We start from the raw sequence: 15,756 nt of genomic DNA, 5'->3' as shown, positions 1-15,756 counted from the left end.
GCTTACCATTCTCTTTGAGTCTACGTTTACAAAGCACTGATGTTGAATGAAGGTTGCAGCAGTGACCTGCCATTCCGAGTTGCTGGTAGTCAGGTAGGAAATGGCCTTGTCTAGAGTCATCTCAACTGCCTCCCCCTTAGCGGCTCTGTGAGAAAGAAAGCAAAAAAATTGCCTTTGTGTGGAGCTCTGTGCAATACATCACTACGAGGCAGGATTTTAGCGTGACTGCAGAATCTGGAATTTTTTTTTTCCCGTATTTAATTGTTTTACCGTATCATTTTATGAATGTCTAAAATCTAAATGCATCAGGTACACCACAGTGTAACCAATAACCTGTCCCTATCCAAACACCCTTAGTGATTATCTAGTAATGATTTAACTAGTTTTAATACTTGCATGCATGCATAACAAATAACAAAGGCAAACAAACCAAAAAATACAAACAAAAAGTAAACCTACTCAGTTTGTGCTCCAGAAAAACTTGCTTGCGTCTGGCGTTCAGTAGCTCCTCCATTTGACAATACAGCTACCGTCATACCCCTCATTGACTGCCTGCTGTTGCCATCTATTTGCACGCTGCACACAGAAGGAGGCTGGGATGCACGTGCCATGTGGTGCCAGCTGTATTTCTGAGATTCTCTACCCATGCTTAAATTGCGGTTCTGCATCTGGACTTGAGTCTGCCCCATGGCGGCTGCTGACCTGCCTGCATCCAGGATGTTGGTCAAGCTTTGGCTTGTTCCAGGCCGCTGGAACTGTATGGTGTTGGGGCTGGAGGGGAGGTTATCCAAAAAGACAGCGTCATCTGATCGGCCTTGGTTCCAGACCTGCTGACGTCTGTTGCTGTAGTAACGGCCCCGACCAGATGTGTTATACATATTGAAATTTAAGATTTCCGAATGGGCATAGCTAGTAGGCATACCGGTGGATTTCATGCTCTCCCTACGGAATCCCTGGTTAATGGGAGTTTGGGCCGCAGGCAGGGTGTGAAGCCCCTTGTGAAACATTTCGTAATTGTAGCTTGTTTGGGCTCGGGATCGGGGCATCTCGGGGCTTGACACTGGTGAAACCTCGAGCCGCATTGATGGGCGCTTCACATTCTCACTCCTCACATACGTTCCAGAGAAAGACTTCCTTGGGGTGCCATACCCATTCTCATAGCTCAAAGTATTATAAAACTGTAAAAATATGTTTAGGAAAAAAAAGCACAAAAAAAAGATTAAAATAGAATAGAGATGAACTCTACAGACTCTAAGCTCAACTGAATGCATAGTTGTATTTGACAGTGGTATACATTGCTTCCAAAAGCAATTTAAATGAAGCTGCTTATATAATTAAATTTGATAGTTGCTGAATCTGACTGCTATGGCAACCTTGGCTACCATGCTAGACATTTTCACAGCTTGCAACATCCTTTTTTAAAGATTAGAGTCTGGGGAAATTGAATCAAATCAATGTAACAACTGAGCGAAATGTGTTGCTTACTTTGCCAAATACACTGCCTGTGTTGGTAATTAAGACACAAAATGATTTACACCTGTCTCGAGGCCGGTTCTAAATTAGATCGCATCAGGTAGTGCGGTTTGTCAGAAATGTGGATGCTGTAATACCAAACTACATCTTTTGTGCATCCTCCAATATCCCAAAATGCTTTCTGATATGTTTTGGCGCGTTGACATTAAATACAGTTGTCTGAAAGAGTTGAGAACGACTATCAATACTGCTGTACCACTTTTAGGCTTTTGTTGTAAAATGGTGGATCGTGGAGCGCCGTGGTCATATTTATGGCATGTTGACGGAGCCTATGCAAAGCTTACCTATGGCGAAAACGTTGCTGTTTCTCCATCGCTGATATCTTGTGTTTTCAATAAACAAACCCATTATGTTCATGCAAAGCAACGCTAGGTCTTCCATGAGCATGGGCTCCATATTTGGAAGCTTATTATTATTATTATTATTATTATTATTATTATTATTTATTTCTAAGCAGGCGCCCTTATCCAGGGCGACTTACAATTGTTACAAGATAAACTATTTGGAGAATGCGGGCTTGTAAACAGACCATCCACGGTGGGATACTATCGTATTAAGTCCCACAGTCCATTGCACTGTTAGGAACTGTAACCAAATTACTTTAATATTTTTTGTATGCATTAAGCCCGACTAAACATGAAACAGTACTTTTAGCGTGGACATTTTGAGCTGGATTAATTCATTTTTGAGTGGTTCTTGAGATCGGTTATGTAGTGTGGACAGGGTCTTTGTCCAAAGTACCACCGTTATGGTTGTCCTTTTTTAACTCCAAAAAAAAAAAAAAAAAAGCATATGAAGTTCTAGAATTATGACTTTTTTTTTTTTTTTTTTTTTTTTTTAACTATACAGTAGACCGAGAGCTCATACATAAGTCATTTGATTTATTTACTTAATTTTTTTGTAGAAGTAATTGTGATTGACTTCTCAAATATTAACATTTTATAATGGTAAACAACTTGCTTGCAAAGTTCACAAAAAAAGTAACCGATGATAAGCAAACTAGACAGACAATCTGGCTAGAGAAGAAACGGAGCATATTACTGTCAGATAGTGGCGGAAGTCTAAATCTTATTACTAAAACTGTTCTAAAGCACCATAATGATTAATGTTTAAAAATAAGTCATTGAGTACACCGCTCTTTATCACCCACTGCACAGGCAGCCAAGCTGTTGTTCTATGCCAACATTCCAATCAAACATTCTATTCACCCCTCTCCAACCATGAGACACAAGATCAGTTTGTAAATGCATTTACAATTATAATGCAAGATTGAATCATTAAAATATTGTATTGCAAGGCAAAGCATGTTTCATTAAAAACATTGACAGTGGATTTTTTTTTTTTTTTGGGCCAGCAAAGACAGACATGTGTTTTTAAGCCAATCAGTCACACAATTGCATGTCTGCTATTGCAGAAAACATCTCTGTGCAACATTTTAACAGTGTGTGTCCAGATAAAATTCTGAAGGAGGCAGAAAGTGGATTCTGAGTGTTCACATTCTATTCTCACATACTCAAAATGATTTTAATGCCATTCTGAAGAGGGGATTATAAAAAGCCTATTATAAACCTTACAACCTTGACTTTAACATTAATAGACCATAAGGGTTGCATAATAAATGCATTATTTATAAAAGAGCAACTGGCTATATTTTGATATCAAAAACAAATGTAAAAGTACCATAACCTGCATATTACACAAATTAAAAATCTATTGGATTACCAAAGTGGTTAATTACTTAGTACCATTTGTTTTTTCAAAACTACAAGGAAGTTCAGTTTATAAATGCTCTGTAGTCTGTAGAATGTAATAAAATACATATCATCCTATTCTCACAATGTCATGTGTACTAGATTTGCATATGTAAATACACTTTGGGATTAGGATTACAGGAAGACAGGTATCCTTCTAATCATAATACAGATCCAGTATTTTCAATGAAACTATGATTGCCATTCACGTAATTCACAATTATGTTTTCAACACGTTTAATATTTATGTAGTGTAAATTGGGTATTAGTTATTACTTAATACATACTGTGTATTTTATCACTAAATTTATACATCAAAACATAGACTAAGCAGTGACGTGCGGTCAGGGTAGGCACTGCCTACCTAGTGAGAATCTAGCAAATTATATAATATATATTATTTATATATATATATTTATATATATAAAAATTGTGTATGACTTCATAACCTTTCGTTGTCACAACGCATAGTGCATTTTTTTTTTTTTTGGTAATATACAAAATTCGATGAAAAGACGAGAGGCAGCGATGCGCTCTGCCTTTCCCTACCACTGAACTTGAACATAAGCCGCTCTACTCAGTCGCACAAGTGCGTTCCAACCTTATAGTCTCGGCAATGAGTGAGAAAAAAAGCACAGCGCATCGCTGCCTTAACTGTGTCACCTGACCACTAATTCCATTGCACAGTTAATATCGACGCATGCGTTCTTGCGGAAGAAATGCTGTGGGAACAACTGTTGGAAAGGCACAGACCTTCAGTGTCTTTGGGGGCGTGTCCTTGAGTTACCGCTCTTTAGCAAACCAACCAAGCTATGCTAGCAAGTCTAACATCAACCGATCCGAAAATGAAAAACGTTATGTCCACTTAAACGGATCAAAACCCACACTCTGAATCGGACCGATCCGGCCGCTCTCACCCCTGGTGCTTATTTCCATTGAAAAGGAGAGACTTTTAAAACTTCAGGCCAAGAGAGAGCAATTCTACAATGATGTCCGGAAGTAGAGGGATGGACTTCATATACAAGTAGATATGTAAGTGCAAGTATTTATTTTCATTTTAATTGTCGGGTATTGGTCAGCAAATGTTTAAAGAACAGTAACAGGTTAAAACTGTAGATTTGGGCATTTATATAAAAACACTAATAGTATGAATTAAATCAGTGTGTACGCTTTACAATACATTCTTTTGTGGACAATAATATCCATCGATTTGACATTGAGATCAGATAATAATAAAGTAGGTATTGAAATTCAGTGCCATCTGTCGGTTGAATCGTGTAATTACATCGGGGTTTTCGTTGAGCTGCGTCAATAACAACCGTCTCGTTCCCAACCGTGCATAATTATAATTTTGCTCTCTATAAGCCTGCCAATCGAATCTCTGTAAATTGGGGTGTGAGACTGGCCAGTGCCTACGCAACAACTGACCTCCCTGCACGTTACTGAGACTAAGGCAGTGGTGCGCAAACTGGGGGGGCGTGGAGAGTCACTAAGGGGGGCATGACTGATTAAAGGGTCAGTTCTGTGTTTTTTTTTTTTGTTTCTGTTTTTTTAAAAACATACATAAATGTTAACAAACACATTCTTAAAAGTCGGAGTGTTAGCGCAGCTCTGCAACATACAATGCCAATTCAAAAATAATTAAAACTATTTATTTAAATGGAGTAATGCACAACGCAAGCGGTGCGAATGAAGCAAGCAAATATAGAAATACATTTGTTTTATTTGTATTTTGCTACACGCTGTTCGCATCGCAATGGACCAATCAGAAATAAGGTCAAAGGTAGTGACTCAGTGTCTTGCTCACGCAGACATTACCACAGAAAAAAAAAATCGACATCAATGAGAATTTAATTAAAGTAAAAAATTATAATGTTCTTTATGATGCCAGTGTCTGTGGTTAAAAAGACAATAAAAAGAACGCCACATGTCAAATAGCAGAACAATTGGAAATTGATGGTAAGTCTCTCTCTCTATTTCACCTTAATTTTAGTCAAAGAGACGGGGAGCAGCACACACTGGTTTCGTATTTCTGTAAAACGACGCTTCTTTGTTTTAATAATGTTGACCAATAATAATAATGATCACGTTAGCTCTTTAACAAGCCGGTGGTATTCCCCAAACACTTTCCTTTTTTTAGTGTGTGGTGTTCCCATGCTCTTTTGTGTTATTTATTATATTTAGTCTCCACAAAAGGACTTTTTTTTCTTTTCATAACTAGCTACATCGTTGTTTTTTATTCGTGTCCCTTTTTATTCGTGTATTTTTTCACTGATTTATTTATTAGAAATGTTAGCTAAATTGACTTGCCAAGTGTAAATAAAATATTTAAATAGACTGATTTCAAACGCTGAATTTGATACACACATGTATTTAGCTAAATCTGGGCTTTTTGTGATTCAGGAAAAAATACGCGATTTAGATGAAATCTTGAAAAAAAACACCTGTTAAAATACAAAGTTGAGATCTAACGTTTTTATATTGGGGTGGGGGGGCGCGACAAATTGTATTTTAAAAAAGGGGGCAGGATTTAAAATGTTTGCGCACCACTGGACTAAGGGGCCCTTTTAACTAGAAAAACGCTTTAAGAAAACATAATTTCATGCAGAAAACAATGTGGATTTGATTTTTTTTTTTTTTTTTTTTGATACTGTATCGTCTTAACCCAATCAATCAGTAGTATGTCAATTCAGTATTGGGCTAGACTGCAGCTTCTTCCCTCACCTTGCTTTCACTGTAGGGCTCCTGACGGACTGTGCTCATCGAGTCATATCTGAAAACATGTTCTGGGATGCTGCTGGACCGGTGCAAACTACCTGCAAAAACACACATTATCACATACATATATTATATAATATTATATGAAAATAAAACAAAGACAAGCAGTCTGCAGAACTGCATGAATTAAAACAAAAATAAAATATTTACTTGGCAGGCCTTTTCATGACGCTTCATAGAAAGGTAGGCAATGGCCTATAAACTCTATTTGAGCCATGTGAAATACTTTCAACTAGTCCATTACATTACTCTACCTAGTCTTCCCAACTGCCTGGGAGCACATTGCTGAAAATCAAGTAGACAAGATGATACATATATATATATATATATATATATATATATATATATATATATACACACACACTACCGGTCAAAAGTTTTAGAACACCCCCATTTTTCCAGTTTTTATTGAAATTTAAGCAGTTCAAGTCCAGTGAATAACCTGAAATGGTACAAAGGTAAGCGGTAAACTGCCAGAGGTTAAAAAAAAAAAAAAAAAGTTTAGGTTACAAAAACTGAAAAATAATGTACATTTCAGAGTTATACAAAAAGGCCTTTTTCAGGGAACAAGTAATGGGTTAACAACTTACAGCTGTTCTGCAGCAATGGAAGTAAATTAAGCCTTGAAAGTTGATGCTAACAATTCCTACAGGTGTCCCAACTTTTGTTGATTACTTACAAACCTTCTGTCTGTATAAAAGCAGTGTTGGAACAGACTGTGTTACTACACCCTCTTAAGCATTATTTGGACAGTATTGTACTGCAGGTATTGCTCTCATAATGGCGAGAAAAAGGCAATTAACAAAGGAAGACAGACCATTATAACCCTTAAAAGTGTAGGTCTTTCCTTTAGAGAAATTGCAAAGAAAGCCAAGGTGTCAGTGAGTACAGTTACCTACACCATCAAAAGGCACTTGGAAACTGGAGGAAACTCTGACAGGAAGAGGTCTGGCAGACCCAAAGCCACAACAGAATCAGAAGACATGTTTCTGAGAGTCACCAGCTTGCGTGATAGGCGGCTCACAGGACAACAGCTTCAAGCACAGCTTAACACTGGTCGAAGTAAGCAAGTCTCAGTTTCAACTGTGAAGAGAAGACTTCGAGCTGCAGGTTTGACAGGTCGAGTGGCAGTAAGAAAGCCATTGCTAAGATGGCAAAATAAGAAAAAGAGGCTTGCCTGGGCCATGAAGCACCGCCAGTGGACTACTGAAGACTGGAAGAAGGTCTTATGGACCGATGAATCAAAATTTGAAATCTTCGGTTCATCACGCAGGGTTTTTGTACGCCGTCGAGTAGGCGAAAGGATGGTTCCTCGGTGTGTGACACCAACTGTCAAACATGGAGGAGGAAGCGTGATGGTCTGGGGCTCTTTTGCTGGATCCAGAGTCGGTGACTTGCACAGAGTGAGTGGCACCCTGAACCAAAACTGCTACCACAGCATTTTGCAGCGCCATGCAATACCCTCTGGTATACGCCTAGTTGGTCAGGGGTTCATCCTACAGCAAGATAATGACCCAAAACATACCTCCAGGCTATGTCAGAACTACCTCAGAAGAAAAGAACAAGACGGTAGGCTTCAAATCATGGAATGGCCAGCACAGTCTCCTGACTTAAACCCCATCGAGCTGGTTTGGGATGAACTGGACAGAAGGGTGAAAGCAAAGCAACCTACAAGTGCAACACATTTGTGGGAACTTCTGCAACAGTGTTGGGAAGAACTTTCCGAACAATATTTGATTTCCATTGTAGAAAGAATGCCACGAGTGTGTTCGGCTGTTATATCTGCAAAAGGTGGCTACTTTGAGTCAAAAATTTAGATTAAATTTTGTTAAACAAAACGATTCCATGATTTATTTTTTATCTCCAATTGTTTATTTGTTCTATGCTTTAATTTCAGAGTACATTGAGACATTAAACTGCGTAGGTGTTCTAAAACTTTTGACCAGTAGTGTGTAATATATATATATATATATTGTTTCAGAGAAAATAAACAAACATAAATGTTCAAATCGATAGTTTTGATTATAATATATGCCCCCCCCCCCCCATAGACTATTATATTGTTATGTACACTTTTTTGTCTCATTTACTGTGATCCAATATAGCCAACATTTTTACAGTATACTCATACCAATGTCTCTGCAGGTAGCTATCAACATCATAACTATTTACAGTTTTGCTGTTTAAAAATTCTTTAAATTTTCATTTTAGCACCCAAGTCAAAAATGACTGGTGCTCTTTCCAAATCAAAGTCTCAATTCTCAGGAGCTTCCATTGAAATTGTCATGTTTTAGATGATCCTCACGTAAACGAGAGTGTTCACGGGTCTGCACTCTGTTCTGACAGCTAAAACCCTGTTCTGCTGGTACACACGATACAGGTATCATAACTGCAATTGCTGCAAGTTTTGCAAAAGCTGGAAAGTTGTCGGAATAGTTCTCAATACAAAACCCTGCAAGTCTCATCCATGATCTTAAAACCATGATTTTTGAGCATGTGTCTTACTTGTACAAATTCTTGGTTGCGACTCACAGGTAAGATGCTCTGATACAGTTTACATAGTCATGCTAATCCCAGGGACGTGCACAGTGCTATATGGGATACTGAGACCCCCGAGGCTATTTTTTATAATTTGTTTTTTTTAGAGAGAGAGAGAGAGAGAGAGAGAGAGAGAGAGAGAGAGAGAGACAGAGAGAGAGAGAGAGAGAGAGAGAGAGAGAATGCAGGGCGCAGTGGAAACATTTTTACATGTTGCATTGCATAAGACTACTTTGTAATATAATCAATTATTGGATAGGGAAGAAATGTGGTCTTTTACATCAGCGTTTCAGAAACGCAGTTATTTTTTTGCGTTTTATTAAATTCCTGCGTATGTAATGCAGAATTATGCTTAAACGTTACCTCTGGAGATAACACCGTACAAAACTTCAAACTAAATCTGCATTTATTCATTTGAACTACCCCTGAGTAAAAAAAATAAGAAAAACAACGAAGACTGTTCCAAAAGTTGTATCTTTGGTTAGGAGTATGAAGCATCCCGGCAACGTGGGTCCCTAGTGAGCGGGTATTCAGTAATGCTGGGCAGATTGTAAGCAAGTGTCAGACATCGATTAAATTTAAACGAAATGTGGACACTCATGTTCCTTAACACAATTCAAATACAAGACATGGACAACACTTATTACTAAACTGCTGTACATACAGACGTGCTCAAATTTGTTGGTACCCCTCCACAAAAAACGAAGAATGCACAATTTTCTCTGAAATATCTTGAAACTGACAAAAGTAATTGGCATCCACCATTGTTTATTTCATATTTAATAGAAATCAGACTTTGCTTTTGATTTTTTATTCAACATAATATTGTAAATAAGAAAACAAATGAAAATGGCATGGACAAAAATGATGGGACCGCTAACCTAATATTTTGTTGCACAACCTTTAGAGGCAATCACTGCAATCAAACGTTTTCTGTAGCTCTCAATGAGACTTCTGCACCTGTTAACAGGTAGTTTGGCCCAGTCTTCCTGAGCAAACTGCTCCAGCTGTCTCAGGTTTGATGGGTGCCTTCTCCAGACTGCAAGTTTCAGCTCTTTCCATAGATGTTCGATAGGATTCAGATCAGGACTCATAGAAGGCCACTTCAGAATAGTCCAATGTTTTGTTCTTATCCATTCTTGGGTGCTTTTAGCTGTGTGTTTTGGGTCATTATCCTGTTGGAGGACCCATGACCTGCGACTGAGACAGAGCTTTCTGACACTGGGCAGTACGTTTCGCTCCAGAATGCCTTGATAGTCTTGAGATTTCATTGTGCCCTGCACAGATGCAGATGCCAGGCGCAGCAAAGCAGCCCCAAAACATATCCGAGCCTCCTCCATGTTTCACTGTAGGCATGGTGTTCTTTTCTTTGAAAGCTTCATTTTTTCGTCTGTGAACATAGAGCTGATGTGACTTGCCAAAAAGCTCCAGTTTTGACACATCTGTCCAAAGGACATTCTCCCAGAAGGATTATGGCTTGTCAATATGCATTTTAGCAAATTCCAGTCTGGCTTTTTTATGTTTTTCTGTCAAAAGTGGAGTCCTGCTGGGTCTTCTTCCATGGAGCCCACTTTCGCTCAAAAAGCAACGGATGGTGCGATCAGAAACTGACGTACCTTCACCTTGGAGTTCAGCTTGTATCTCTTTGGCAGTTATCCTTGGGTTTTTTTCTACCATTCGCATCCTTCCTTCAATCTGGGGTCGATTTTCCTCTTGCGGCCGCGCCCAGGGAGGTTGGCTACAGTTCCATGGACCTTAAACTTCTTAATAATATTTGCAACTGTTATCACAGGAACATCAAGCTGCTTGGAGACGGTCTTGTAGCCTTTACCTTTACCATGCTTGTCTATTATTTTCTTTCTGATCTCCTCAGACAACTCTCTCCTTTGCTTTCTCTGGTCCATGTTCAGTGTGGTGCACACAATGATACCAAACAGCACAGTGACTACTTTTCTCCATTTAAATAGGCTGAATGACTGATTACAAGATAGGAGACATGTGTGATACTAATTAAAGAAACTAATTAGTTTGAAATATCACTATAATCCAATTATTTATTATCTTTTCTAAGGGGTACCAACAAATGTGTCCAGGCCATTTTAGAATATCTTTGTAGAATAAGCAATAATTAATCTCTTTTCACAGCTTCTTTGCTTTATTCTATGACATACCAAAGGCATGCAAGTATACACGATAAAATAGCTTTTAATTTCATCACTTTTCAGGAGGAATGAAGCATTATTTCAAGGAGCTGTAAGGGTACCAACAAATTTGAGCACGTCTGTAAGTGATAGGCCCTATCTTCTTTTTTTTTTATTTGTAATTCATTTTTTGTCTTTAATTGGTTGTTACTCTGACTGGTTATGGGGTGTGTTTTTTTATTATTTTTACCCCCAAATGGTACAAAATCCAACCGAATAAGGTACATGAAAAGTTATATATTTAATTACTATATGCATAAACTGATGTAATCAATTTAATATGCTTAATAGTTTTGAAGGCATTACTAGCAATTACGGCACTTTTTAACCCTTTCATAATGTCGATGAATCGATGCATCGGCTTTTTTGGAGAACGATATATTGATAGTGAAAATTACTTGTAGCCTATCGTCATGGCACTGATATAAGGAAACGAAACACAATCGGCGATCTGCAGTTTTTGTTATTTTAGCCGATTTAATATACACCGATTATTCATGCTTGAATTTCTTCCACCACAGAACTGAATGTTTAGTCAGGCACGCTGTCAGGAATTAACATAAAACCTGTCTTCCCTTGTAAAAGGTGCAAGCACCTTTTAAGTGAAAGGTGTATATGGCAGAGATAGATGTTTCTTTAATAGAAACAGCTTAATTTATTTGAAGTCTTCCCACTGATGATGGAAATGAGAATGTAGAGATGGGAGCCCAGCTAACATGCTTTAAGTTTTTTGCAGGTATCATCAGCCATTTAAAAGACTGTCACCCACACCTGTGGTGGCTCTGACAGACTCACTGACAGCAGAAACTGACCCAAGACTGTCACCACTACTGGAAGCAGGCTGATCTTTGGGATAGAAATTGAACATTTGTGAAACTGCAACACATATTGTAGTGACTGTACTGTATTTTAAAGGTATAACGTCAGCAGAAATATTAAACAAATTAACACACTATTCAGAATTTCTTAATGTATTCTATTTGTCTGAGTATTATAGGATTCTATATTGGTGTTTATTCTAATATAACAGTAGAAAAGTATTATTAGTGAATGTGTAAGGTCTGAAGAGAGCTCCTTGCTCGCTTCAAATCAACTCTCAAGACCTACTTTGTTGTCTATTGCTTTTAATGCTCTCTAAGCCTGGTATATTTTATTAGCTGTTGTCTAAATTGCTATTTCAGGTTTTTTACTCCATCTTCTCTGTATGATTCTGCTTGACATACGCATCCACAATGTTTAGAATTCACATCCTAGCCTTTTATTTAATGTATTATACCTATATTTAATGTGTTTGCATTGTTTTTTTTTTTTGTATTTAATGCACTATGCCCTGTATTTAATGTATTATGCATTGTTCCTCACTATCTTGTAAAGCGCTTTGTGATGGTGGTCCACTATGAAAGGCGCTATATAAAATAAATATTGATCTTGTTTGTTTGTTTGTTTCAAAGAGCAAGGCTGTCTTTATTTACCAAAATAAAGTAACTAATAGAAGGGTTAAAAAAACATGACAAAGCCAAGTTGACAAACATTTCGAACAGCTAAAAGAGAAATTTGCAGTGGGCTTTCCGAGGTCACACATTCAAAATAAACAATGTGTTGGCTACGCAACGGCATGTTTACCAAGACCGGCTTTTATTTTGGGAAGCGCCAGACAAGGACACGTTATCTCCTGACCAGGAAATGATTTTAGCAGGCACAAAAGAGACCAGAAAAATAAAACACAGTAATAAAACAATTCTGAAAACACTCGTCGATATTAAGTTTATCAAGGTTCATAGGTTTAACCACAGAGCTTAAACAAGTTACCCCTCAAAAAGGCAGACCACTATCATCACAATCTAAAAGATTACTCTACACACCAGGCTGTTGTATCAGGTACACAGGTTGCTAAACCGATATTATATGTCTTCTAAACAGAGCACTGTGCCCTAAAGCTAAACTCAACTGACACTGATCCAGTCTCCAAAACCACCATTTCTATAACTATTCCCACATGTTTAGCAACCGTCTGAAACCCTATCAATCAATCTGGGCAATTGCAAATGTGGCTGCTTGACCATTCACTAGAAATAAACAAATAGCCATAGGTTTGTATATTTTCAATTGGAATTAGTTTGTGCCTGGAAGCCTGCAAGTTTATGAGTTAGTCATCAGGTCACATTGGTTTTATATCCTTTGTGGGTCAATTACAATAATTTACACATTGCTTAACACAATTTATATTGTGTAATTGCCAAAACTTGTACATCATAGTTTGTCACTATGATAATGATTTTAGATACTGTATATATTTTATGTTTTACTCCCAGTCCAATCCATTTCGCTGTAGATTATTTAAAAGATGATTTGAAGTGTCTGGCTTAAATGCACAATTCTTAAACTACAGAATGTTTCTATAATTAAAGTAGCCAAGGAAAGGCATGGCTGCACTGGAAACAGCCACCATGTGTCCAAGGAGCACATGACACAAGGGTATGCCAGGTTTTCCCACACTGCTGTGTCTCTAACTGCAGAAGTATGAGGGTACCTGGATTGCTGTGTTGAAATCCATTTTAAAAAGCTACACCATACATAAAAGGACACGCACCAGGGATTCTGTGAAGTTTTGCATGTGTAATACAAAGACATTTAAGCAACCACAGTGCAGGAATAGAACAGGCAGTGGTAATGTAGGTTCCTTGCTTATGCTCATGCTTCAAGTCTGCCCTGGAGGGACCAACTGGTAGGTGGCGAGAGGATAGTTCAGTCTTAAATAACAGTATCAATTTCTGGCTGACAAATGCACAGGGACGATTATGCATAAATTAATTTATTGCTACAAGTTTGGAATCCCTTAGACCTTTAGGATTATAATTTAGATATTGTATTTAACATCATCATGTAATCAAACTTTGAATCATAGCACCGATTCCGCTGTACAAAGCCAGGCTCCCTTGCAGGAGAGGGTATCGGGCTTATGTCTTCATATTTGCGTCACCTACCAGCCATGATCCCTACCCCCGTGCACGCTACACTCTCCGCTGCCAGCCTCAAGTCCGCCCTCGGACTTGTTCACCAGGCAACAGGCTTTCAAGTGCATTCCGGGGTACCTGCGTCCATTTTTAACACCAATGTGGCGAACGGCGGTTCCCACAGGCAGGGGGTTGTCATAGGCGAAGGTGTGTAACCTGTTGTTATTACTAGTACATTTCTATTAAACGGGCACCATTCGAAAATAATACAGCTAAATACAAATGTCAGAACAAAAAAATAACTGGATATTTGCGTGCCATTATTGAAAACAGGAGATTAGTTCGAAAAAGATCTGTGTGCGGAAAGCACAGTTAACATTTTGATCTACGAAGTTAAAAGGTTCCCCATTTGCTAGTAGTAGACACAAATATTACTCCGGTACGGCCACTTCTATTACAATTTTGCTGTATTATTTTGCACTCTGGTGAGTTATAACAGTTGACAAAAGGTGTGCAATTATTGTTGACAAGCCATGCAACGAGCGAGGTGCTTGCAATCAGTTAACGCTAAACAAAAACACATCATGCAACAAAAAAACCTTTAAACACCTGAAACACAAACTCCAAAATATGTACAAAATATCTTCCACAATTACTATTACTTACTCGTTTATTCATGTTTTTTTTTTTTTTTACTTCTGTATTCATTTTCAAAAAAAATACCAGCATGTAAATGTTTACATTACAAATACTTAACACTTACCATTTGATGTCCCTCTTTTGCCTTTTCTAGCCAGTGTGAGCTGTAGTACTTGTTGCTGCACTCTCAAACTTTTGTCATTCATTTGCCTGTTGGATAGTTTTATATTTTCCTCAGGTGGCAAAGCCAAACTGCTGTCATCAGATACATGAAGCCCGTACGATGGTATGACCGTCTTTATAAAACTACCCGAAATAGATTCTGTCGTTGCCATGTTTGTATTCAGTTGAAAGTCCAAACTTTACAGCGCAAGAATGTGGCCAAACTGTTTTTAAATCAAGTCCCTTGCAATTTCCCGTAGGCAACAACAAAAGTCCAAAAAATATTGTCCCGCGATTTATATTTAGCAGACCTTGCTAGATCGTCGGTGCTGTTTAGATCCAAGAGAGTTTTTAGCTGAGTGTCAATTTTTCTGAAAGCCGACTCCCCACCAGTTCGTTAGAGCTGGGGAGGTGGGGCTGGGTGGAGCCTAAACAGGTTAACCTAACCTCACCTTTACAATTCACGTCGCAAAGAGGAAGCGAGTTGAATTTAGATGAGAACCAGAGTGACTGAAGAGGCGTTGGTGGCGTGATTATATTTACTACTGTAGCAATTATTATATTAGCCTGCTGTAGTTATTTCATGTATACTGCACACCATGCGTTTCTGCACAGTTAAACCTTAGGTGATATACAGATAGATACGTGGTAGAATACGATAATTTGGTATGTGTTATTATTATTATTATTATTATTATTATTATTATTATTATTATTATTGTAATTTGTATTATTGTTACAAATAACCAGTTATGGTGTCCTAATTATTTATTATCTGATATGATCATTTATATCCAAACGAGACACGTTAAGTATTTAATAAAGTAACTACATGCAGTTACTTGCTAGCCTTCTATAAATATGGAGTCTGTCCTTATATAGTTTGATAATGTATAACTTGCAAAGTAGACATCAATATAGTTTGTTTTGTAACGTTATTTTGAAAGTAAATGTAGTCCTAGTAGTTAATGAAATTGTCTATTTTTTTTTTTTTTATCATGTTCTTAGAAGCAGTCAGTTGATTGCAACAAATCAGTCTACGGTAGGCGACGCACTTTCTGATCTTTGGATGAAATTTTGTCAAATGTGTTGACAAATATTTTCTACTTTTTAAAAAAAATATCCAGAGTGCAGCGTGTATTTACATATCTTTTTCAAAGGATCATTTGAAAGTATTTTACTGTGTTTCTGTGTTTTTTT

At 37.8% G+C, this 15,756-nt stretch overlaps 1 protein-coding gene across 1 annotated transcript in view; it reads right to left on the bottom strand.

Moving 5' to 3' along the window:
• The window catches only part of LOC117419948 (plakophilin-2-like), a 33,314-nt gene extending 18,265 nt beyond the window's left edge, over window positions 1-15,049 (bottom strand). The window contains exons 1-4 of the mRNA XM_034033361.3: window positions 14,519-15,049; window positions 6,009-6,100; window positions 460-1,178; window positions 7-145 (exon numbers count right to left, since the gene is read on the bottom strand). Of these exons, the coding sequence (XP_033889252.1) occupies window positions 7-145; window positions 460-1,178; window positions 6,009-6,100; window positions 14,519-14,729 (1,161 nt within the window). The 5' untranslated portion in view covers window positions 14,730-15,049. The remainder of the gene's footprint in view (window positions 1-6; window positions 146-459; window positions 1,179-6,008; window positions 6,101-14,518) is intronic.
• Window positions 15,050-15,756: the final 707 nt, after the last annotated feature.

Source organism: Acipenser ruthenus, chromosome 14 (genome assembly GCF_902713425.1).
Source record: "Acipenser ruthenus chromosome 14, fAciRut3.2 maternal haplotype, whole genome shotgun sequence".
Classification (NCBI taxonomy): Eukaryota; Metazoa; Chordata; class Actinopteri; order Acipenseriformes; family Acipenseridae; genus Acipenser; species Acipenser ruthenus.
The sequence above is the reverse complement of the archived record's forward strand: the minus strand, read 5'-3'. Positions and strand labels throughout refer to the sequence as shown.